Source organism: Vicugna pacos, chromosome 2 (assembly GCF_048564905.1).
Source record: "Vicugna pacos chromosome 2, VicPac4, whole genome shotgun sequence".
Taxonomy (NCBI): Eukaryota; Metazoa; Chordata; class Mammalia; order Artiodactyla; family Camelidae; genus Vicugna; species Vicugna pacos.
Genome location: NC_132988.1, coordinates 91,545,258 through 91,571,576, shown reverse-complemented (window position 1 = coordinate 91,571,576; position 26,319 = coordinate 91,545,258). Strand labels below are relative to the sequence as shown.

The following is a 26,319-nucleotide window of genomic DNA, read 5'->3' as shown; positions in this document are numbered from 1 at the left end:
AGCCTTTTCGAAAAACTATTTGAAGTTTGATAAGACCCAAAGGTTTCAAATTTCTGAATGAAACCCATCCAATCTGATGCAAGCCTTATTTGGAATCTTAAGGTGAGAAGCCCTGATAAATTCAAACCAGATCAACTGCTAATCTTCAGACCAGAGGAGGCAGATTGTGGCCCTCCCTCAAATGAGGGGAGCTGACTTGTCTATTGCTAAGCCCAACCAGAAAAGTACTCAGGTTTAAGTACCAGAAGTCCACACAGGCAACTGCTTGAAGAAGGTGGCCCAGCCAAACAATTCAAGGAAGAGGCAAGATTCCATCTTGGGTCTATGGTAGTGATTCCTTCCTTCCACAAAGGGGACATTGAAGCTCCCAACCACCACCACCCCCCAACTCCCACCACGCCCAAGCACACCTGTTCCCAACATAGTCTCAATTCTGGCTCAGGCTTTCTCATATCCTCTGTGGGGCTTGTTAGACACAAATGGCTGGGCCTCACTCCCAGAGTTCCTGATTCGGTAGGTCTAGGATGAGGGTCTAAGAATTGGTGTGTCTAACAAGCTCCCCGGTGGTGCTCAGGCTGCTGGTCCAGGGACCACACTTTGGGAACCACTAGTATAGCTGATGGGCAGGCTCTGGAATCAGATATCCTGGGTTCAAAGACTGGCCCCATCACTCATACACCAGGGACTCTTGAGCAAGTCGCCCTCTCTGTTGCCTCAGCTTCCTCATCTGTTTAAAAGAAAATAAGGATAGAAAGTGCATACGTTTCCCGATGTTGTTCTGAGGAGCAGATGAGATAATGCATGGGAAACAAAGCCTGGTGCAGGCAAGTGCTGGCTAATTCCAGTTGTGGTTGATGTTATTTCTCCAAACACACCAGCATTGCACAGCTGCTCTCTGGTGGGTGCCTTCCTGATGAACCTGCCATGCAGAGGTCCTCCGGGTGTCCCTGGGTGCCAGCAGTTTGCGGGGCTTTAGGAGGCTGGACCGCCAGGCCCTCTCCCAACGCCATCAGTCCTGAAGGTGCCAGCACACTGCACTTTCTCCAACTTGGAAATTAGCATCCCGCCTTCTTGCTACCGAGTCCCACAGTGGACTAGGCACTGATCTCTTGTGCTCTGTGACTGGGAAAGAAAGAAAAACGAACAAGAAGAATCCTGCCTGCTATCTCAAGCACTAAATTTTATATTGGTTGAAATTAGCTGCATGAATTTGATTCCCCAAACCACCTGGGTTTCCAGAGCCCCAACAGATTCTTGATGCTTTGTACACTTTCCTCTGTTCTCCCTTATCATCTTGAAATTAATTTAAAAACAAGCAAACAAAAACAAATCAAGGAAAAGTCAGAAGAGCTCAGTTGCTAGACTTGCTTTTTGTTTTTATTATCAACAATCAAGTTAATGGTACACTCTTGGAAAACTATATGCACATGTAGAAATATTTCCCTCTTAAATAGAAGCATTCATTGTAACACATATAAATAAATTCAAAAATCTGAAACATAACTTATGACGCTTATGTTCACGAACGTAGTCCAACAAGAACTAAAAAGAAATCAGACAGACATGCACCTGATAACAAAAATATATACCATTGTTTGAACCGTGGTCTTTCTAAACACAGAGGAATTGAACCCGTGAGAACCTTATTATTCCATAAAGACACGCCATAGAGACTACAAGAAGAGAAAAACATCATACGGTCACGTAGAGGAGACGGTCTGTACTGATATTAACACGATACAATTGAGTCACAGAACACAGTTGTAGAAAGACACCAAAAAAGTTAAAGCCTCAACATTCAACTAATATCTATAGTTTGTGCCTTTTAAAATAAAAAATAAACAAACAAAAAATCCCAACAAAGGTGTCTAAACTGCGCAAAGAATGGAATCATCAATATACAGTCCATCCACCATACAGGATGTGAGTCCATTTCGGATCAAACAGAAATGCAGAGACACAAACTTGTGTGCGCGCCTTTTCCTTGCTGGGTAGATCTCTGCAGCCAGTTGCTTGGACTGCAGTTGACTCCAATCCAAAGCAGTGCCAGAAAGTTCAGTAAAAGCTGGTGGAAGAAAATGCCGGTGGGGGTGTCAGGAGAGAAAAAAAGGGAAGAGTTGCGAAATACATGACAGTTTGCAGAGTTTGCGGATGAAAGGCATCTCATGTATAGGGCATCTTTCAGGGCCGAGTGGCTGCACACATTCGGGCTGAGAGTTGCAATGCTGTGGGGTTCGGATGCGCAGCTGGCAGAATGGTGTTCGACGAAGTGGGGCAGACAAGAGGGCTCGAGAAGTCACCTTGGCCGCGGGAACAGTACGCATGAGTCGTCGCCGCAGCGGCCCGAACCCAAGGACGAGAGGGAAAGGGGGGCTGGAAAGCGTCCCTTCTCTTCCCCGAGGAGGAGCCCCAAGGGAGTCTGTGCTGTCTGGACGGTGCGGATGAATTCAGGGGTTCACAAGCTAGAGCCCTCAGACAGTGCCAACTGCAGCTTCCCTCTTCCTCTCTTTAGTTTATTTTTTCCTAGATTGTAAGACCTTTCGGGTATTTTTAAATTGTTACTTCCTTCCTATATATATATATTTAATTTGGGAGAGCTTTGTTCCTTTTTCTAAGCAAGTCACTGAGTTGGTTGTGGCCCCCCATCCCTGTCTCCCTGTCACCTGCTCGGGCCACAGACACACATTCCCCGAGACGGACGTACACCGACACGCAGACACAGCCCCCTGAGAGCGCCCCCGAGTCCAGGCCGCGCCGCTCACACCTCCCAGGCAGCAGGCGGAGCCCTGGCCCGTCTGCGCGGCCCTGAGGCAGGTGCGAAGCCAGGGAAGTGTTTCGTTTCGTTTGGAGGTTGAGGAAGAGGGTAGGAGTGGGGTTGAAATGGGGGCGACGCCCTTTTCTCTTTATTCTTACCGCGATCACGTTAGGCTCTCGAGGAAACAGCCACGGCAGCAGCGACAATAGCCTTGGGCCTACCCGCTCGCCCGCTCGCCCGCCCGGCCCCGGCTCGCCCGCCGCCGCCGCCGCCGCCGCGGGACCCCAGATCAGAACATACTGCTCTTCACTAGCGCGGCTTTGGCACCGTTGGGTCTTTGGAGCGAAGACAGGACGCTGGCGAAGGGGCCCCCGAGCGAATCCGGGATGGAGGTGATGGGGCCGGGACCGGGTGCCCAGCCTTGTCCGGGGCCCCCGGCCGCAGCCAGGCCTCCTGCCGCCGCTGCCGCCGCCGCCGCCGCCGCCGCCGCTGCCGCCGCCGCCGCCGCCGCCGCCCCGCTCTTACCGGGCTCGCCTCCCGGACCCCCCGGACCCGCCGCCCCCGGGGCTCCTGCGGGGCTGGGCCCGCCGCCGCCGCCGCCACTCGCCCCGCAGCTGGGAGTGGGGTTGGGGTTGGGACCTGGACCCCCGGTGCTGTCCGGATCGGTGCTCTTGGCCTCTTTGCTCTCGTCGTCCCGAGAGGAGTCAGACTTCTTTCCCGAAGAGCCGTTCTTGGCCGCGGCCGCTGCAGCCGCTGCTGCGCGCTCCTGCTTGCGGAACTTGGCGCGGCGGTTCTGGAACCACACCTGGTCAGAGAGAAGAGAGGCGGTGAAGCACGGGGAGAAAGAAGGAAATGGGAAAGAAAAGCAGTTAGGGCAGCCCACGTTCCCGTTCAGCTTGTTTTAAACTTCACGCGCCGCAGGTACTCCCGCGCACATCCACCCCACTAAGTCAGCCTCGCCAGTGGCTGGTGCATCTTTGGAGAAACGTTCTTAGGGCGACCTGGGCATGCCCCGGAAACGGTGGCTTGCAGGAAAACTAAAAAGGCTGCAGGTGCCAGAAAGGCCCTAAAATGGAAGTTCTTATTTTGGCGGGCCTTTGCTCGGTCTACTTCCTGAGCTGCCCCAAACTCGCCATCGCCTCCAGGCCTCAGGTCTCAAATTAAACTCTAGTTGATAGACGGAGGAGGGGGTCTCTGGGTTTGGCCCCTGCTGCCCATCCTGGCCTTTGGGTGCGCACCGCCCCTCCTTTGGGGGGCTCACCTGGAGAGGCGCCCTGGCCAGCTCTTTAGAGCAGTTGGGTCTCTAAAAGGTTAGAGTAAACCGCGGATCTTGACCTTCATAGACTCCCAACCCTTTTGCGAATCTGCTGCAAGTCACAGTTCCCGGGAAAATGCACCTGTACCGATACGCCATTAGCTCCAAGTTAAAAGCTCTTGAGTTAGGAGGTACTTGGCAAAAAATACGTAAAATATATAAGTAAAATCTGCACTCCTCCCCCAGGGCATTTCCTGTCCCCGAAATGCCTCTCTCATTCATACCTCAAGGCCCCTGAATGCCTCTGCAGCGCTAGCTGAGGTGGAAAACACATGCAGCTGTGAATTTAGGGCCAAAACGCGCTCCCTAGCCCTTCCTGGCGCGCAAAAGCCACTTAGAACTTGTCTTCTCAGGAGAGGCCCGGAAATTCGCACCTTCAGTAGAATCACCCGCATCCCTGCACTGCACCCCTGCCCGGCGAGGTGCCGCAAAGCCGGGTAGGTTTCCGGGCAAGCGTACCTGGACTCGCGCCTCGGTGAGGTCGATCTTCAGGGCCAGCTCCTCCCGGGTGTAGATGTCAGGGTAGTGCGTCTCCGCGAAGACCCTCTCCAGCTCTTTCAGCTGCGCACTCGTGAAAGTGGTGCGGATGCGCCGCTGCTTGCGCTTCTCGTTGAGGCCGCCGTGATCCGTGAAGAGTTTGTAAGGAACTAGGGGACAACAGAGAAGAAAGGGTGTGAGCGAAATGGCCTGGAGCGCGCGGGCCGCGGAGCTGGCATGTGGGGACTCCAAGGTCAGGTGGCGCTGGAGCGGCCGCCGACACCGGCGCCGAAGAGTGGCCGAGAGGAGCTGGAGAGAAACCCCGAGCAAATTAGTTATACACGGAAACAGGGGCGCAAACTTCGGGCTTTGGCGGGGTCCCTCTGGACACAAGCGCCTTTGGGTAGGTTGAAATAGCGCACTGGGGACGGCTGAGGGCCGGGGACGCAGTAATGTTTTGATGAGGAAAAACGAAAGAAAGAAGTCCGAAAACATCATTCGGAATATCAGGAAGCCAGGGAAGAAGTTACTAAACACTTCCACTGTTGGAACTTTTTAATTCTCAAAAGTTGACCCGGCCCGAAAGTTGGGGAAAAGCGCTGCAAAAAAATAATAATAAATTAAAGAAATACTCTTAAAAATGACCAGCCAAAGAGGTGTGAGCCGCTGTCGGTTCTTTAAAAAGGAGACGCTGCCAGTAATGAGCTTTACTCTTTGTTATTTAATTATTTTCTAAGCTTTACGTCTCATCGCAAAGTAAATAAATTATGCCTATCATTTTGGCAGCTTAAGATAATTTTGTTGGCGGTTCGGGTGTGACTAGGATAGTGTAACCCTGTAAGTGAATTACCCCTCCCTGCAATCGCTTCTAACGTGATAAATTCTTTCATTTGTGTAAGCAAATTTCGTTTGGTAAATACTAAACACATTTCCATTTTCAAATGCAATCAAGACTTCCTATATACGAGCGGAAAGGCGGCTTCCTCCGCTGAGAAAGCTGGCGGTCCTTACCTGCGGCGTACGGACTGCTCTGGTGGTCCCTGAGGGTGCCGAGGCTGCAGGATCCCGGCGTGAGGGACGGGCAACCGGACGTGGCCCCAAAAGTGGTCCTTATCGGGTTATACTGGAAGCCACTGGCCTGGCTGCAGGAACTGAAGTCAGCATAGGCTGAAGCCAGGCTCGAGGTGTCCATCCCAGCCATACAGGACTCGTAGGCAGAGGAATTGAGGTAAGAATATTCCATTTTATACATTGAAAAGGCTCTGGATGGCTCAGCCAAGTGGAAAAATGAAATAAAAGATGGGTATGGAGAAGGTGGCTGGAGTGGGGAGATGTGCACAGCTCAACGCCTGCCTCCAAACTGGCCTCCTTACTACCAGCAGAGCCTAGTTTTATGAAAAAGCCTCCTATGAGATGCCTTGTCTGAGGTCTCTAGAGCATATAGTCCTCATAATAAACTTGGCTCTTTCCACTTGGACAATAGCAAAGCGGTTGGTCTTATTGCTGGCGCTTTTTACATGACAATAACTCATCCGTCTATTGGGCTGGCACTGGGGAACTGAGCTGTCCAACCTCCCTATCATTGATTCCTGCATCTCTAATTAGAATTTAATACCACACCATTACGCACTGAGCCCCTGATCCTCCCTTCTAACCAGCTCCCTGCCCTTTAATTCAATCACACTACTTGGAAATAATGAAAGTTGGGTGACGATTCTCCCTGATCCAATTTCCCCGAGCTTTTAAGCCTTTTTAACTGATCATATACCTTAGGCATAAATTGAGATAGTGTGTGTATTTCCCTCCTTCTTCCTTCTCCCTCTCTCTCTCTCTCTCTGTCTCTCTTTCTTGGTTAGGGAGAAGAAACCTTGATGTCATAGAAAACCTGTTTTGTAAGAGCGTTACACGCTCAATTTAACAACAAGCCTACCCCCCGAAGTGCATGAAATGTTATAAAGGACTGGGACATTGGCAAGACTCAGGCGCCCTGTAACATGGAGTAAGTGGGCCAAGGGGGTTTATGAGAACGATAAGCGGATTTCTTTAAAATACACCTGGTAGAGGGGATTTTTTAAAAAGCATCTTATAAATTGCATTTCTTGTCGCGGCTTAATGTGCTTTTCTAGAGACTCCGCTTACACAGCCATTTAGAAAATACAAGAACATCCGAGTAAAGCTCTTGAATGTAAAACATCTGGATCCTCAACCCATGGCTTCTTTGCGCTATGTTCCGTTTTTTTCTGCATTGGCGCGAGATTTGCATTTTGTTGGTTTGTGTGGTTGTTGGTTTTAATTGCACTGCTTAACTGGCAAGTAGGCATGAAGTGTCCCCGACTGTGTCTCCTCTTCCCTCCCTCTCCTGCGCTCTCCCTCTTTTTTCACCTCCGCTTTTTTCAGGTGCCCACAGTTCCCTAAAGACCGGAAGCTTCAGAAAGAGGATTGCTGTCTGCTGCCGTTTAGGTTTGCTGACTGCAGCGAGCGAAATCCTTGCTCTTTAAATGCCCAGGCTCCAGGTCGGGGACTTTTCTTGTCCAACTCCCCAGGCTCTTGGGTGCTGGCAGCGAGGCACAGACAAAGAAATGAGCCATGATTTGTGGACCTCGGTGGCCCCATGATTTAAGCAGAGGGTAATTTTCATTTGGTTCGTTACGCTGTAGCAGAATAAGGGAAACTATTTCATTAAATCCTTCCTCTCGGTGGACAAGAGGAGGAATGCTTAGTCGAATCGCCGTGTGGTGTAAACAAACCCTGGATATTTTATATGAATTAAATGTGTAGATAATTAGTTTTATTGCATTCATTACCCCCTTTATGTGCTCTGTAACAAGTCAGTAATTAAAGTAACAAACTCATAAAGTCTTTATAGGGGCATTTAGGCGTTCAGTGTTTGCCAAACTAAGTGGTTTAATTCGATGCTAGTGCCGGGGAGTGGATGGGCGCCCGCTCTCCACTGCCACTGTGTTTTATTGCGCACTAAACTGCAGCGGACGCGGTAATGGATTAAACAGGGACAGCGGCCCCCCAGCCTCGTGCTTCTCTGCGGGGTGAGTTTCAGGCTGGTTTCAGGTGATGGCGCGTCCTTTGCACGTGAGGAAGCACTAAAGTGCAGGCAGCCGGACTCGCGGAGGAGCCTGGTGATAGTTTTATGGGGAGGGCTGATAGTTTTATTGCAGTTGTATGTTGTACAATGCGTATTTGATAAAGAAGGGCCCTTGGCGACCAGTGTGCACTTTTTTGTGCACGGGGGTGAAATGAAAATAAATGTGTACAAGGTTTTACTGCGGCGGGAAACAAATTGCAACGCTCTAAATGGTTTTTCTTTATGGTCACCAGACAAGAGGAGAAAAGAGATGCAAACATCTGTCTTCAGTCCCCTATACCTAAAGGCCAGCAAAGACGGATGAGAATCCAAGTGTTATTACAGTGGGGATTTGTCTTTATTTATCCTGCTCTCATGAATATGAATCTGCATTTGGACCGGGAGGTAGTTGTGCCCCTTTGGATGCTACACATAGACTTTCCCCACCTTGACTTATCCCCACCCTTAAGGGAGGTGGGGGACAGATTGTCAAGCACAAGGCTGCAATTGTCCAAGTTGCTCGAATCCCTCGGACTTTTCAGAGGTGCTTTCTGGCTCTCCTAACGCGACCCCGTTGCTCCAGGCCCACATTCGAGGGATGCGGATGCCGGGAGCACAGGCCGCTAGCCCGCTCCTCCCGCTTACGTGGAGTTTAAGCGTTTTTCTTTGCAGAAGAGTGTGACATGGAGGGGATGCATTCTGGCTTTAAGACTCACGCTTGGCAATAACCAGGCTCACACCCATCTTGGCGCCCTCGCCTGGGTGCACGCGAGGTTGTATCTCTGCTGGGTAAAGAGCGCGCGCGCTCCGCCCAGGAAGCTCGATCCTAGCCCCGCGTCGCTGCTCCGCACCCGGGCCCGGCCCTAAGCCAGATCCGAGTATGGGGCAATTGCTCTTTGGGTCCTAATTTGCAGACAGTCTCCAGGTCCCATGGGGGAGGAGACGGACCGCGAACCTGGAGTGTGCTGGGAGCGCGGAGGAGCAGGGTTTATCTTGGCAGCTTTTGAGGAGGGCTCCTCGGTGAAGGTGTTGAACATTGGGATTCAGTCGGTGCCTGGAGGCAATTCTTGTGCCCAGTGGCGCTTGGCGTGGGGAGTACGGTGTGCAGCTCAGGGGAGCTGGGTGTTGAACAGGCGTGGGAGGTGGTGACCCGAGGAGAAGCCGAGGAGCAAGGGGAGGACTGCTGAGAGGTGAGGGCTAGGGAAGTGCGAGGCCGCAGGGGGCGCCCGAGGGAACCGGCAAGGGGCCGGCCTATACGCTGCCAGCGTAGGGCACTGCCTCGCGCTCTCCGCGGTCCCACAGCCCGCCCGGGGCCCGGTCTCTCCCCGCCCTGCGATCTCGGGTTCCCACCGGCCTCGACTACCCGCTTCCTCTGACCACGGCGCCATCCGTCTCCCAGGTGCCCGGCTGGACCCCGGCCTCTCTCCAGGCGCCCCCTGGTGCCTGGCCTCGCCGAGTCGGGGTGACGTGCGCCTCCTTCTCTTGGTACCGGGAGACCTTTCAGCGCCGGACCGCATGGTCCGATGAACAAATGCGCTTGACTTCATTTTACCCTTTGTAGGCCTTGTAGGTTTATTTTGTTCGGTGTCACTGTCCCTCTCTTCACCCCACCCCCCACCATCCCTGGCCCATCGTGTCCGCCGGTCTTTTGTGGCTCGAGGTCCTGCTTCTGCTCCGAAGATGAAAGGCGTGCCGGGCTGGGCCAGGCCGGAGCCCCAGCCCCAGCGCCCTGTTTTGTTCCAGTTGTGCTTTCTACACGCGAGCTCTCCCCTAAAAGTTGTACCAAATGGTTAATTTAATTATTCCAACTATAGACCAACTGCTTCAGCAGCCTCCACCACGCGTCTGGGAGGAAAAAAGAAACCATCTATAAGAAATAATCTAATAAAAGTGAAGTGTAGAAAAACCCCTCCTGATTTTCAACCGGCACAAATAGAATTAGAGCTTCAGCATCCTTTTCCCAAACAGACCTTTTGTCCAGATCACAACTTCAGCCAACCAGCAATGTGTACAGTGCCCACTATTTATTTTAATAGAGGCGGTGGGTAGCGAGATGGATTGATAGATAAATGGCCACATGGATAGATGGATGGTTTGATCCATCTTCCTCTGACTTCTCTTTCTTAATATGTGTACACGGCTGATTTTTTTCCCTGCTGATTTTCTGAATCAATAATGGAGAAGCAATGCTATGTGGTAAAGGGGTGGGGGGAGGCCATTTAAAGCACAAAAAGGGGAAGAGACTACCAGCATATATACCATGAGAAAAAAAGATGTTTACATGCTACCCTGTACCAAATGAAAAAGGTTGAAAGTTTAAAAGAAACTTTTCTTTCCTTTTCTTTGCCATTCATAGGAGGGTTTCTTTTTCTTCTTTTTTCCCTTGAAAGTCAGAAAGAATGTTAGAAGACAAGGAAACAAAACAGCAAACAAAATGCCATTGTATTGTAGTAGCAATTCATGGGAAAATGCTTGTCAGCCTCCTAATGCCTCACTCCTAGGAGGCTGTTTTACCACAGGCGAAGCACAATAACATGGGAATGAATAAAATATTAAATACCAGTGAGAGTTTCAGAGGAATTTTCTTTTTCATTGCTTTATTTGATGCTGCATCCGAATTATCCCAGCACAGCAAGACCACTGCTTGCCAAAGGCTCAACTCAGAACCAACAGCTCTCTCAACTAGAGAACTAAAAGACAAATTTGTCCTTAAGTTTCTCCAAAAAGATTTCTGCAGGCAGCAGTCTTTCGCATTCACCTGCACTTAAAAAAATAACCTAGATGGGATTTATTGAGACACTATTTCCCCAGAACATAAAGGAAGCCAGTCACAGCATCCCCAAGCATGAAGATCCACTGATACAGACATTCTCCTAGCATTTTAGAATTTTTACCACGTTTTCCATTTGCCTAGCAGCCATAATACACAGGTTTCATATTAGAAACTTTCTGTGTTTCTGGTAACTAAACCTGGCACTGTGAGACAATTATTAACTGATTGACAATAGTGTATGCAAAGTAATTAACACAGTGCTTGGCACCTGGAAAGAATTCAGTGAATTTTAGCCACCAGACCAGTATTGTGATAATGATGATGGTGGTGGTGGTGGTGGTAGAGTCTCCTTGAATTGCATGTTAAATACTTGACTTTGGAATTTAGATGGTGCATGGACAATGTCTTTTCTGTTGCATATTTATAATGCATGTGGAAGAGGGTGGACAAATCAGAAAGCATGCTCTAAAACAACAAATGGGAGAAAATAAAGCAATCAGGCAGAAAACTTCCATCTTTTAAGAGTTCACCAGATGGCCTGTATGTATAAAAGTTAACTATGTGTTTTGTCTTACATTATGCACAGTACATACGCATGATTAAGGTGGTACTTTACTCTTGTATGTAAATATTGTATATTCAGGGTCGTTTCACTTTAAAAAGGTACTTGCCCTGGGTTAGCTGTGTGAGTTTGGGTTAGAGCTTTACTGCTACTCATAGAGCTAACTCACAGACGGTGTTTCTGTATTTGAATTAACTTTGGAGGCACCCCCATGTGTATCCTCTATATAGGTGATGGGGTGCAGATCCCCAGGATCCATCCTTTTAAGGACATCATCATGGGAGAGCCCAGGTCTGCTCCTCTCCTCCCCCACTCCATGCCATGAGTAGCAGAAGGAGCTGCCTGTTACCTTTTTTGCTGGAGTTTAGCTAATAGTAGTAACATCTGCTGGGCTGGTGGTGGAGGAGACATGGGGTATTTGATCAGAGTCACAGATGTAAAAGTGACATCTGCTTGTAACAAAGAAAGGAGAAACAAAATTAAATTAGGCAAGGAGGCCTCTCTGAGCCAAAAAAAAAAACAACCCACTATTTGAAAAAGGAAGGAAAAAAATAATCATGCACCCTGACCAAGCTTGTAGGGTGAAGAAGAGGACTTGGGGAGAGGATCTGGATCTTCCAACCAGCAGCTGCCAGAATAACTGGAGTGGCAACATCCTAAGGTAGCAATATCCTGAGATCTTAAAAGCATCTTTTATGCTCCAAAGAAAAGAGTCAGGTAAGATTATCTTTCTCAGCTGAGCAATGCTTGACCTTTGTAAGCATAGTATGGGTTGAGACATCATTTTCAGTTTGGAAACAGGAAGGAGGTAAGGCCAAAGCCTCTTGGGTTAATAACAACCCAGTATAATTTGGGCAGAAACAGATTTTCGTTTCATAGCTATATTAAAACTCCTACTGCCAGCTACTAAGAATGAGTCGCTTTTTACTGGGCTTAGAGGACTGTATTTGGCAGTTAGAACCTACATGGTTCCTGAAATAGGGCTCAGTTGGGAGGGGGGTGGCATAGAGTCCATATGCGCAACACCCTCCCAACCTCTATGCTAGCAAACCACAAGTGGTATGAAGGGCCATCCTTTTTTCCCTCTATAATGATCTCTAAAATTTCTCCAAGTGGAACAGGTTATGATAGCGTTATATAAACTAATTTCACAGTTATAACAGAAACCCCTGGACAAGATTCCATCAACTTTCTGCTTCCCGACCTACAAACCCATCCTGCTTCTCTGTTGTTCCCACTGCTCGCAGGATGGATGCCTATTTCCACCTGCAGCCAGCCCCTTGCAGTGCCTGGACGAGGACCTTCCCCAGGTCTTCTCCCTGGAGCCTCAAATCCTCATGCTCACCTGGACGTATACTGTTGTCATCTAAACTTGCTCAAGCTACTCTCCTACTAATAGCCCATCAGTAAACACTGTGTTCTTCCTTGGCTGCACTCCCCATCACCACCACTTACCTCCCTTCTCCCCTTTACAGCCAAACGTCTTGGAGGAGTTGTCTCTTCTCACCGTCTTTATTTCTTTACTTCTCAACCACTCTGTAGCCTCTTCCAAAATGGCTTCCACCACCCTCGCACGAAATAAACATTTCTCGTTAAGATCACCAGATCCACTGGGGATTTTCCAGGCCTTAACTTCCTTGAATGTTTAGGTTGCTTAAGGCTGTTTAACAAATATTTCCAGTTCTCCCCATCACTAGGCATGCAGGAGGACTTCACTTCCCTATACTCTAGAAGTTAGATGTGGCCATGTGACTTTGGCTAATGAAAGGTGAATGGAAGTATAAAGTGTGATGTCCAGGTGGACTCGTTAAGAGCTGGTTTCCAGTCTCTATCCTCTCCCTTTTGTCCTGTTTAATGGCAGCTGACAGAACCCCAGATGGTGGCTACTTTGTTAGCCTGAGTTCTAGGGTGAGGATGACATGGAGAAGAGGTCTCAGCAGACCCATAATGGACATATAGTTTCTCAGGAAATAGAAGTATTCTGGAAGAGGGGACATCCTTTATGCTGGGTACTAAAGGGTGAGTAGGACTGAGCAAAGAAAATGGTGGTGATGTGGGAAAGGAGGAAATTGTAGGCGAGGAATCAGTGAAAGTTGAACTCCAAAGCCAGAGAGAGCATGGAGTGTTTGGGAAATCTACAAATAGTTTGATTTAGTTTTCTGTTAGAAGGAGGCGTGGGGGTGGGCAAACAAAGAAGGATGTGATGAGAGAAGAGAGGCTAGACAGGAAGCAGGTCCCACAGGACTCGGGACACAGTGGAATGTGATTTGGGAGGGAAGAAATGGGGGATCAGGGAAGTCGAGAGATAAATTAGGGGGCTGTGGCCCTACTGTAGGCAAGAAATGATGGATACATAAGCCAAGGGAAAAGCAATGTAGGACAAAGAGAATTAAAGGAATTCCAGGAAGGTTACAGAAGTAGAGTTCCAGGGCAGTCGGAGTACAGTATTCTGCCCAGTGCTGGGATTTCAGAGGGTCTAAGAGGATATCTCAGAACAAAAACTCTCCTATATATGCTGGCAAGATCTTCACTTCTGTAATGTGGGCCCAGAGATCCTCGGAAACACACTTACTTCTCTGGGTCTGGTAGCACGTGATACGATCAACCATTCATTCATACATTCATTCAACCCATATTTATCACATACCTGCTGTGTCCTAGAACTTCAGTGTAAAAGTGGTTCAGATGGTGTCTGGAAAGCTGACTTTGGAGATGGAGCAAACCCCAGGTCTGCAAGCTTCTGAGTGGAGATGAAGTCAATGGACCCAAGTCAGAGACCCCCATGGGGCAGCATGGGGCAAAATGTGGGCACTGATTTTGCACAGTCCATTCCTGGGATGTCACTGCTCAAGCTGGGGAAAGACCTTAGTTACCTCAAGGATTGAAATAAGAGTTTGTGTGGTTCTTTTAAGTCCTAACATTCTGTTAACTTATTTTTTTGGCCTGAAAACCTCCTCCTCATATATTTCTATGAAAGAACATAAGGGGCAGTGTGTTTAGAGGGAGATCAAAGGAGGTTGGGGAAACATGGAGACCAGGAGAGAGGAGAGGGATTGTCCTCTGCTGCTCCACCCTTTAGTTTAAGGGCTCAGGATTTTGTGTGCATTTCCCTCCTGGGTGTGTTTTCAAATGAAGATGCCAAGAGCCAGGTATCATGGAGAAGCACTGATGGTGGAGTAACGGGCATTTAGAAGTGAGGGCAGTGTTTGAGGTGGCGTCTCCCTACGTCGCTCCTGTCACACCTGGTAGTCATCCGTATCCTCCACCTACAAGGAAAGCCTGCCTAGTTCCTGGTAGTCAAAGGCTCTCTGTTGCCTCTGCCATACACAGAATTAATTCTTTAACAACTCGAGTCAGCCCAGGAAGCCAGATGGGAGATGTTTGAGGAGCACAGGAGTCATCCACTGCTCAGCCTTGAACTACATAGAAAAATGCTTGAGAATTCTAAAACTTCTAAAAAAGATTTTCCTTTCTGGGTTTTCAAAAGATCCTGTTGTTTTCATTTGTTTGTTTGTTTGTTTATATTATTTTTGTTTTATTTAGGAAGTTTGCGGGTTTGCCAGTAATATGCTGCAGCATCATGCATTTTAATGTGAATTTCAGCTGATTCAGAATTTAGAGGCAAATGTAATCCGGTACTCAGGGACAGGCACCACGTGTCCTAGACCTCAGGAGCCAGAAGACAATAAAATGGTTACAGTGATGCATGTTTGTAGTATTTCCCCAGTTAGATATAATGGAGAATATTAATTTTCTTTTTAAACACACAGCATTTCTTTGCTGTCTCTTTCCTTCTCATTTGTTTACTGGGGCAAGTTACACTGCAGCCCAGAGAATTATGAGCTGAGGGTTCTAATCACAAACTCACTGCTAGCTCTCCTGTTTATTCATAAACCTTCACCATTTGCGATTGGGCTTGGGGGAAAGGAGGAGGAAGAGAGGTTTTAGAGAAGAGGCAGGGAGGCTGCTAGGAGGGAAGTGGCACATAATAATGGACAAAACAGCACAGTGAGTCACACAAGAGACTACAGAGCAATGGCCAACAGCTTTAACCCAAACCCCAGGGAAACCTCTTCAATGAACAGTGTTAACCGCTGAGAGGTGAGCCTCAAAGCACCAAAGAGCCCCAAGGCGGGGCCAAAGAGTGCCCTTCCAGAGACTGAGCTGAGGCCAGACTCGGCTTTGGCTTCGTGGGCTCGCCTTGGCCAGGCCCACGTTCCTGGGGTGGCCATTGGGCATCAGTCTTCCCACCATCTGCTGAAACTCCCTGGTATCTGAGGGAGTCACTGATTCTGCCCCTTGCTTCTGTGCACCAAAAGGGGATGGCAAAAACCCTCCTAGGGAGGCCAGTGACTGCCCTTGGGAAATGGGCAGGAGCGCGGACTGCACCCAGCAGAGTAAGCACCACAAAGTGGCCAGAGCTGGCCCTGGGTGCCCTCTTCCTATTTTCAGTGTTCATTACTTTTTTTTCTTATTTCGAAGTACTTAAGATTTATAGAAAATGTTATGGCATGTATTCCTTAAAAAGAGATAAATTAACCTTTTAATATTAATATAACTTTTTTTTATCTTTTTCTTCTACGTGTCAACAAATTTTTTAAAAAATATGAAGCATTCTCTGGAATAAAACTATAGCTCAGTAGTAGAGCACATACTTACCACACATGAGGTCCTGGGTTCAATTCCCAGCACCTCCATAAAATAAACAAACAAACCTAATTACCCCCCCAAATAAAAACAAAAAAATTAATAAGAAAAAAATGGAACGCATTCTCTACAGACTGCTTTGTAACCTCCTTGCCTCCCTAAATTTGTATCATGAACATCTTCCAATTTCATGAACTTTTCTTCTAACGTATTTTATGGCTGTGTGGTATTACATTGTGTAAGTCATAGTTTATTCAGTCAGCTCTGTTCTGTTGGACTTGCAGTTGCTGTTGATCATTAAACTGTATTAAAAGCACTGCTCTGGACACCCTGTTCACTAAATCTCCATGCATATCCACACGGCTTGCTTAGAGTTAAACCCTAAAAGTGGAATTCCTTGATCAATGACTATATATTGTTAAAAAAGAGCTTTGGAGACATGTTGCAAAATTGCGTTCCAGGAAGGTGGTACTGGTTTATACTTGCAGAGCAGAATATGATAGTATCTATTTTCAGATACTCGCCAGCATTGTGCAGTACCAGTAAAAAAGTTTTGCCCACCCTCTTCTTACTGTGCTATTTTCGATGCAAAAGAGGAAAGCAGGGATAAGTAAATTTTAGGGATAACAGAAACCTACAAAAATAGAGTCAAAGTCCAGCTTTTATTTTAAAAATTAAAATCCAATGATGGCAAAGGGCCTTTTTCTTTTCTTTAGAACTAGATGATAAAAAAGGATACATTCACTACTTGGGACTGTTTTTTCTTTTCTTTTTTTTCATGTTGAGAAATGATAAAGAAAGCTGAATAAAACTCAAATTTTAATTCTGTCTTTTCTGTCTAAGAGAATGGAAAGGACTAGCATGAACATTAGTGACAGGGACCAGAGCCCCGTGTGGTTAGAGTGGTTGTGGAGGGTCCTGCCCACTTGAGTAAGTTCTGCAGGATCTGTCCTGGGGGCCAGAGAGAACGCGCCAGTGACATCACCAAATGGTTGCTGGTGGTTTCTGTGGAACCACGAAGGATGAAAGAGCAATGAAAAGACTGCTCTTCTGGCAAACCCGTAACTTTTCAGAAAAGGAAGGAACGTGGGGTCCAAAAACAGCAGACTGGTGAACTCAACAACAATTTCAGGCAAAATTCTAGATTGGATTTAAAAAGTATTATGAAAATTTCCCACATATGAAGGAGAGAGAACAATATAAAGAAAGCATCACAAACGGCTCATCCAGACACAACACTCACCCACTCGTGGCCAGCCTTGTTCCTCCATCCCTCCGCACCCCCAACCCCACCATTCTGACCCAGACAGCCTCCCTGACTTGGTGGCTGTGAGGCAAATCTAAGACACCGTATTATTTTCTCCTTAAATCTTTTAGTCTTATACCTAAAAGATAAGGACATTTTCCCTAAAAATTCCTAACCACAGTGCCACCATCACACCAAAAATATTAACTATAAATTTCTTAATATCTTCAAATATCTAGTCTTCCATTTTCCCTAATTGTCTTACAGAAGTTTTTTTTTTAAGTTGGTTTGTTTGAATGAGAATAAAAAAAAAAATTCCACACATTGCATTTGGTTTTCATGTCTCTATATTTGCTCTTGATCTACAGGTCCCTCCCTCCCTTTCTCCTTGCAATTTATTTTAGAGGAGCACGGGTTATATGTACTATAGAATTACCTGCATTCTGGATTTGGTTGATAGCCTCCCGTGGTGATGTTTAATCCTAACCCTTATTATTTCCTGGAAACTGGGAGTGGAATTTAGAGGCTTCATCAAATTCAGGTTTGAATCCTTTTTTAGCAAGGATACTTCCTGTTGCACCATATCCTTGCCTCTCTTTTTATAATGTCAAGTTTGATGTGTGGGGTTGGGGTATTATCAGCTGGAACCGTTTATATAAAGTTCCCCAAGAGCTTTTTATCAAAAGATTTTAGCAGCCATTGATCAGCATTTCCTAGATTACATGAGTTTATTCGTTTAGGGGTTGCAAATGGTAATATCCTAATTATATTATTTTTTATTAATTTGTTAGCTAGAATATTTCTATAAAGAGGAAAAAAGCCTTCCTTTACCAATTATTGAGCACATTAGATATGGTAAGGTACCGCAAGTTAAGGAAAATGCTGAATTCTTTCCCTTTATTCACCAGTTTTCAGAATAGCAAGTTTGTTCCCTGGTGTCCTTCAAAGACCATCAGTGGGGTTTTTTTTGTGTTTTGTTTTGTTTTATGGGTTTTTTAAAAAACATTTTTTTGTTTTGTTTTGCAGCATTATGGACTCATGGGTCTAAATATACTTTATATATTTTCTTTTTATTGCAGTATTTATTCTTATTTACCCTCAAATTATTCAAACTTGACCAATGGATGCCTCTTCAGTTTGGCTTCTCCGTTCTTTTGACAGGACCCTAATTGTCTTTGAGAGCTTCCTTGTAGCTGGTACAACAAGATGTCCCAGGCTTATCTTTAACACTTTTTGCCCAGACCTGGTATCAACTATTTCTTCAAGAATCCCTGGTCCTTATTAGTGGGAATTGGTATTTAGAGACCACATTGCAGGTCCTAGATTGGATTTTGGCTTGAATGACTTATGAGTATTTTGGAAAGGAAGCGATGGTCACCAGGCACCAGGGTCTAGTTAAATTAAAGTCATCGTACACTTATTAAATAAGACATGGCTCATTCTAGATGAACGAGAGGAGAACAGGCATGCACAACCAACCAGGATGTGATACTATGCATGAAGAGCTTTGGAGAAATAATTATGCCTGGAGTTAAGGAATAAGCCTCAGCAAGAAGGTGACATGTGAGCAATAGAAATAGTAGGCAGGTGAGGCAGAATGGAAGATCAGGGCAGAGAAAAGAACATGAGCAAAGCCTAGGAATCATCAAAGTGCATCAGACTTGCTTCATTTCCTCTGACAGGAGTAGTGGATATAGAGAGCAACCGACTGCAGTCGGCGTAATGTATCTGGACTTCAGCAGGGCATTTGTCCAGGTCTGTCATGATATTATTGTGGACAAGATGGAGAAATATGGACTAAATGATAGGACTATTAGATGAATTAACAACAGTTAGGTGAATAAATGAACCCAAAAAATGCTGATTAGTAGACTGACATCAGTACAGAGGATGGTCTCTAGTGGAATGACATAGGGCTCTGTCTAGTTCAACATCTTTATCATCGATTTAGATAAAAGTATAGAAAAAAATACTTAACGAATCTGCAGATTATATGAAAGCTCAGTGGGATAATGAGTAGCCTTAGTGACAGAGTCTAGATTCAAAAAGATCTTAAGTTGGACCTGTTGAGATAAAATATCTAGGGGTGAATCTAAATTTCCACAGCTGAATTAAAAAAAAACCAAACAGACACACACACTCATGCAACTGCCTAGAAGTGTGGTTAGTAGAGCATAAATGAAGAAGATTTAGAAGTTGGGATCTGCATAACGTATTATCAGTGTGCATGGTTGCCAGTAGGGTGCACAGAATATGGTGGCGGTGCTTGTCAACAGTCCAGCTCCCTCTTGGAGAATACTATGAAAGAGCAGTTGGCAAGCTGGGGTAGCTTATAAGAGGGTGTCCTGATTGGCCATATAGAATTTTAAAAATTATAATGAAGAGCCATAAACCTGGAATCGCGGAATTCACAGGGGCTACAAAGCTACAATAGCTGTAGAGCTGCACATAGAAGCCTTTCGCGATATTACCCTAAGGCAAAATAAGCGTACAAGGGGAGCCACCGGCTAGAAGTTAGAGGGAAACAGATTTCTGCTCTGTGGAAACACACTGTAACAGAGCTTCCCAGAGGCAGGTAGGCTGCCCAACAAATAAAAACTACCTTTATAAAGACAGTCAGCGAGCAAGGAAGTTGTTGAGGAAAGTTGAGCATCTTAAGAAAGAATTAAGTTCTCTTCTGTATCAGAGAGCCCACGACCCCTGTTCTTAGCAGCCTCCCTTTCAAGCTCCCAAATGTGCATGCTACTCACGTGGGTGCTTAGGGGCCACCCTGAAATGTTCTTCATTCACACAATGCTCCACCGTTTGCTCTTTTCATTTCATCCTCCTCCAGCACACCCCTGTTCACGTTGCCATACTGCACAAGAACTCAGGAGAGATGGATTCTAGTTTTTGTTCTTCTAATGCTAATTCTAGGACCTCAGGCATGGTAGGTTAAAGATGGCCAAAAAGTCTTTGATGTTCTTTCCACTGAAAGATGGAGTCTGACTTCCCTCCTCTTGTATTTGGCCTGGTCTCAGTGACCTGCTTAACCAATAGAATGTGGTGGAAGCCGTGGGTCTTCCAAGGCTAAGTCACAGGAAGCGTTGATGTTGGCACTCCATCTTCTCGGAATGATCACTCTGTGCAGAAACCCCAGTAGCCAGTGGGGAAGACAAGAGAGGGAGAGAGAGGTGCCCAGCAAACCCCAGGGACTGCAGCCCTTTGATGCTGGAGACATCACGTGAGGCAGAGGCGTCGCCCCTCCAGCCTAGACCAAATTTCATATTCAAGAGAAAAGTGAATGACTGTTGTATTTTCAGACACTACGTTTTGGGGTGGTTTATAGCACAGCAATCGCAAACCAGAATATTCGGTAAGTCATCCCAGCTCTTTGGAAATCAATTTTCAACACATAAATGAGGTGAAAGGACCTAATACTGTCTAAGGTCTTCTTCCACTATGACACTCTCCACAGCCAGCACTTGTGGCCTCAAGATTCCTTTACACTCTTTTTTATTTTTCAGGAACCTCTTATTTACTTATTGTTTCTTCTAGTTTTATTAAGATATAATTAATATACCCTTTTACACTCTTTAAATTTATTGAGGATCCCAAGAAACTTTTATTATATGGGTTGTATCTATTGATATTTGCCCTATTAGAAATCAAAACTGGGAAAAATACATAATATTTGCTCATTATTTTATGCAAAAATAATAAAAATCCATTAAATGTTAACACAAAATACTTCTGATGAAAATAACATTTTCCAAAACAAAACAAAAAAAATTAAGAGTGGCACTGCTTAATATTTGTGCAAATTTCTTTAAGGCCCAGCTTGATAGAAGATAAACCTGTTTCTCATATCTGCTTCTGCCCTCAGATGTTGCAATATCACATGTTATGTAACCTCTAGAAAACTTCACTGTAGGCTTGAGAGAGAATGAATGTAATGAGGTAAACAATGTATCAGTATTTCTGCGAGAATAGTTTTGGCCTCCCAGACTGCCCTGCCCACCTACCACTGAGTGAACACTGGGGATCTCCAGGGGTCCCTAGACCAAACTTTGAGAAATACTGCTCTAAAGAAATGACATGAAAAAATTAATCTATATTCATTTATTTATGGCTGATAACATGTAACAGGTTCAAATGTTTAGAGTAATTTATATTTTAACAAGGAATCAAGTTTCCCTCAGAAGGCTCAGTCTCTAATGGCAGCATCTCAAAAACGCAGAGGTCTCTTGTCTGGTTAAGGGTCCCCTGTTCTGGTCCACTTCGCAGGTCTCTGCCTCTTCATCCCCCACTGAGTCTGGCTCTGGCCAGAGGGAGGTTGTGGCCACAAGACTAGACCCACTAGAGACAAGAAGAGAGTAAACACACAATCACATTCATTTTTAGAGACAGTATCTTTCTTTATGGACAGAGAAGGGCTCTGTGAGTAATTAGCAATAGAACTAAAGATTACTAACTCTCATTGCCCCCACTTTAAGCAATTAGACTGAGTTCTTCATCATGTTGGAAACTACGCTGAGAGACTCTTGTAACATGGAGGTAATATGCTTGTTTATTTAATTAAGTTATTGAAAATCAGAAATGATATCATACCTACCCTTTCCTAGCAGTGTAGATCTTTCCCAGAACTTCTAGCTGCAGATTTTTAGTAATTGCATTGCGCTAATCAACTAAAATGACCTAGTATAAATGTTAATAAATAAACATAATCATAATCATAATCCTAGACATATTCAGTTGCCAAGGACTTCAAGAAGTCATCGAACCCATCCCTCTGCCTCCAGGCATGCTTTATCGCCCTATCAATTCTCAGCAGAAATAATGTCCAAATATATGTTCTACGTTGGGTTACTTCCTCCCATTTTCTTTATATTTTTTTCAGATATGCTAGTCCAGAAAAAAAGGCAAGTAATTCAAGTTACTTTTGAAAACATTCAAAAAGATTGAGATATTGAGAAATTTGTTTGAAGTAATATATTTAATGGAGCTCCTTTTTTCTATAAATGAGGCGATCAGTATACTTTTCACAGAAGACCTCCTCAATCTACACATTATTGAATATGATTTAAGTTGTTTGAGGACTGGGTTAAAGGATTTTTTTTTAATTTTGTCAACAACCAAATTTTAATAAATGATTAATTGGGCATTTTTCCATCCAGTTCCACTAGAAGTTAAGTATGTTTTGACACATTTAACAGTTTTTGGATTTGAAAATTTATGTAAACTATGTAAGGTAGCTAATACTTGTCTGGGAAATTACTAGAATGATCAGAGTTACATACAGTTGAAGTATCTATTTTGTTACCCTTAGGACTAAATAATTTATGAGAAAAAGTCAAATGACGTATTAAACGATGTCCTTTAATTTTGGTTTTATGAGATTTTCTATAAAGGTAGTTCCTGAATTATCAAGGACCCTCAAAATAATAAAATAATCTTTTGGTGAGCTCGTCACATGCCCTAAGACCTGCAGAATAATCCCTTCTTTGATAGTCTATAAATTAAGCTCCAGCCCAAAAGCCACAAACATAACAAAGTGTTTATGTTTTCAGAGCTCTGCCACCATCAAAGATGGAAACACATCCTTTTCTCCTTTAGCAGGACAAAGCTCTTTGTCATACTCAGGAACTGTCTCCTTCCTGCTCCCATTCCCCTTCACTATGGTCAGTTTGTTGAATGTTGCAGCTAAACCTCTACTGCCTGGAAATTAGTTCTCAAACCCGGCACTAGCTGTCATAGTTAACACCAGCTGTACACTTTTGATACCTCACTCCTCAGTCTCGAGCACTGAGAGAGAATGCCACGACAGTGCCTGAGGAGAAGACTATGCTGATTAAAACCACCAATTCTGAGGTGGGGAGGGTATAGTTCAAGCGGTAGAGTGTTTCTTAGCATGCATGAGGTCCTGGGTTCAATCCCCAGCACTTCCTCTAAAAATAAGTAAACCTAGTTACCGCCCCCTACCAAAATAAAATAACTAAGGAATATAATAATAAGTAAAACATAAATATATTTCAAAAAGTTTTTTTAAAAAGCACCAATTTTGAAGTCTGATTCAAAGCCCGCTTTCCCACTCATGAGTTATGTAATCTTGAACAAATTATTTAACCTCCTTAAGTTTAAGAATTTTCACGTATAAAATGGGATTGTGTTAGTCTTTCAGTCATAAGAATCAGAAAAATGAAATCAAACTGGCTTATTAAACACACATGCACACACTGGGATTTCTTAGCTACCATATCAGCGTAACTGCGGGAGCAGAGGCAGAAAACTGAAGAGCCTTTCCAGATGTGGCCAGTTTGAGGGTCTTGAATTCTGGCATAGGAAATGTTTCTCACTGTCTGAGTTCTGCTTTTCTCTGTATTGACCAAATTCTCAGCCAAGATCTCCCCCAAAAGGCACGAGATAGCCACAATAGCTCCCAATTTCAATCAAAACTGCTTTAATAAAGTCAGTAGAAGTTCCTCTTTGCCAAGAGTCCCAGCAAAAGTCCCAGAGTGGCTCTCATTGCCTTTGATTGGTCCAGCTGGGTCCCAGCCCAACTTTAAACCAACTGCTGTGGCCGGGAAGGTGCATGCTTTCGTTGGCAAGGCTTCGGGTCATCTGCCTACTGCTGGACTTGGGGATGGAACCAATCTTACCTGGCTACACAGACTGAGTTAGTTCTTGGATGGTTCCTGGAAGAAAAACTGAGTTGCTGCTTGTAGATGAAGGGACAGTAGGTGTGGGCAAGACCAAAAACAAAACAAAACTCATCTGTAATTCTCTGCGATAGTGGCTTCATAACACTTACCTTGACCTTACAGGGTTTTTATGAGAATTAAACAATAATGCAAAAAGAGCACTTAACACAGTGCTTGGCACACTGCGAGCACTCCATAACATTAGCTGTTATATTCCTCAATTAATCTTTGTGGAACGAATGTTGAATGTTAGCAAAGGCTCAATGGTAACCACTCTAAGTGGATGGCATTTCATGTAGTTAGTGAAGAGCCTTAGAAAAGGGGTGGTGGCTCACATGCCAAGTCCAGTGGTGACTGCCTGGAGTGCTCTGCTGAGAAGGATTCTGAGGCTGTCTCAGCCCATCAGAAATTAAGTGTCATGCTCAGTTAGGAATGCCTTTAGGTCCTCGAGTTCTCTCTTCTGTAATAAAACCTAGTACAAAAAGGCTACTTAGCCCTTTCACTTAACTTTGGATTGGGGAGTTATTAAAATATAAAGGCACATAATAGATTTTCAATCCATATTAGAAAGGTTAATAAGGACCATATCATGTGTGGTTAGAGAAAGAAGAGGGCAGGTACACGCCTTATGTACACTTGTAGATTCACTGCCTAGCACACAGTCGAAGCTCAGTCAATATTTTTTTGCATTGAACTGAAAATAATTATGTGATGCTGAAATTATTCCCATGGAACCCAGAGGATATGGGTAAAATTAAACTTGAGTTGTGTTAATGTTTTGTTCATAGGTTTCAAGTATTTTTGCATATATTTCATGGCATTTATATTAAATTCATAAATAAAATATTCCTCTGTGTGAACTCAATAAAGCATTTAAAAATAACAATAAAAACATCCTCCTGCCCTCTTATGTATTTATTGGTAATTTCCCTGATTTCTCAGCTCCTTAAGACTTAATGAAAGAACTCTTCAGAGTGGCAGGTTAGTGGCAGCCAGTGGTCTGGCCAGTCAGAAAAAGAAAAGACCTCAGGTGATGTGTGTGCAAGGATCACATGGCTTCAAACAAAACTGCTCTCGTGACCTGTGCCATAGACCACTTCCCATGCAACAGGATGCTCGGTCGTGATGTAATGAAGCGTGTGCTGGGCTCTCACTACACACTTTGGGGAATGTGTATTAGAAAGGCCTGCATTACTGACCACTGAGTGACTCAGGTACGGCTAACCCAGGGAGCTGAGGACGCTGGATATAACACAGGAGGATACCCCCCGGGGAGTGTCAAGAACGTGGGTTTTGAAGCCAGACTCAGGTTCAAACTGGGATTTGAATCTGACTTTTAGTAAGTTACTAAAACCAGGACTTTTAGTAATTTACTTCATCTCTCTAAGCCTCAGTTTTTTCACTTGCAAAATGGAGCTAAAATACATTAAAAATAAAGAAATGGACTCATAGATGGTTGTGAGAGTAAACAAGATACTAGTCTTCAAAACCTTAGCATATGGCAAGTGCTTAATAAATAGTAGTTATTTGCTATTATTGTTGTTTTGATTTCAAACCCCAGCTCAGAGGAGGTTAGTGGGGAAAACCATAAATTGAATTTAATTTTGAAGATTAAATTAAATATATGCACAAATGTGTGCACACATAACATTGTGGATTATCTGTTGCTATGTTTTACTGTTGAAATATTCTCCAAAATCTCATGCCAAGAATTTCTGAAATTTTACCCCTATTAAGGCATGATATAAAAATGGTTCATTTCATTCTCTTTGGAGTGCTTTTTGAAGATTTATTCCCTCTTGGATGACTTAGAATCCCCTTGTATGCACTGGGTCAGGATTGAGCAAAAATTCAGCCACATAATAGTATTTTGTAAAAGGAAATAAAAACATCGAATCACACCACACAGAATGCTCTGTATGTATAAACAATGTTACTAAACCCCAGAGATGTCAATAAAATTAATCTACTCAACCCCTGCTGTGTTCCCACTTTCCCTCTTTTATATATTAGGTATATCATGACAGGGTATGAGGAGAATTCGTGCTCCCATCACCTGACTGCTGAGCCATAGGTGCATCTGGCCCATGGGCAGGAGCTAACAGAGAAAGGGGATTTAAGAAGAGAAAAAGAAAGGAACATATTAGAAGCAGCTCCCTGGGGACCAGAAAATGCCTCATCCTGGAAGTGAGAAAAAGCAGGGTACTGCTCTTTGCTGCCAACAAGCTGCACACCCCGGACCAGTCATTTCAAATAACACCCCTTTGTAAGATATGAATTGGTTCAGGAAGCCTTCTTACACACAAATTCATTCCCAAGACTTCTGATTGCAATATTTAACAATTCAGCTTTAAATTGGCCAATTATTTCATCATCAGGTGTAGGCAGAAGTCAATTACAGTGCCTAGCAATCAACCGATGTCCACTTTGCTCTAAGATCTGAGAGCATACGCAGGTCCCCGAAGGATTTGAGGCCGAAATAGTTCCCATAAAAAGGAAGCTGCACTTCTACTCCTGAAAGCTCCACACTCATCAAGCAAATTAAAAGAAGACCTGAGAGTTAAACTCAGGAAGAAATTTGGTCAAACTGAGATATTAAAAAATGAGGTCATTACAGATGCAAACTGAAATAATTCCTCAGACAACTGGCATTTATATCTTCTAATACATCCTCCTGGTGACACAGGAAAAAAGCAAAAAAGATTTGGCCAGATTTTTGCTGGTACATTTATTTTTGGAATCACTAACACCTACCATTTAGAGAGTACTTCCTTTATGCCAGGCT

At 44.7% G+C, this 26,319-nt stretch overlaps 1 protein-coding gene across 1 annotated transcript; it reads right to left on the bottom strand.

Annotated features, from left to right (window-relative positions):
• Nucleotides 1-2,606: 2,606 nt before the first annotated feature.
• Nucleotides 2,607-6,159, bottom strand: PHOX2B (paired like homeobox 2B). Its single transcript, XM_072973839.1, has 3 exons — nucleotides 5,559-6,159; nucleotides 4,530-4,717; nucleotides 2,607-3,560 (listed from the first exon to the last, which is right to left on the bottom strand). Exons 1-3 carry the CDS (start codon nucleotides 5,797-5,799, stop codon nucleotides 3,045-3,047), a joined length of 945 nt encoding a protein of 314 aa, XP_072829940.1. The 5' UTR covers nucleotides 5,800-6,159; the 3' UTR covers nucleotides 2,607-3,044.
• Nucleotides 6,160-26,319: the final 20,160 nt, after the last annotated feature.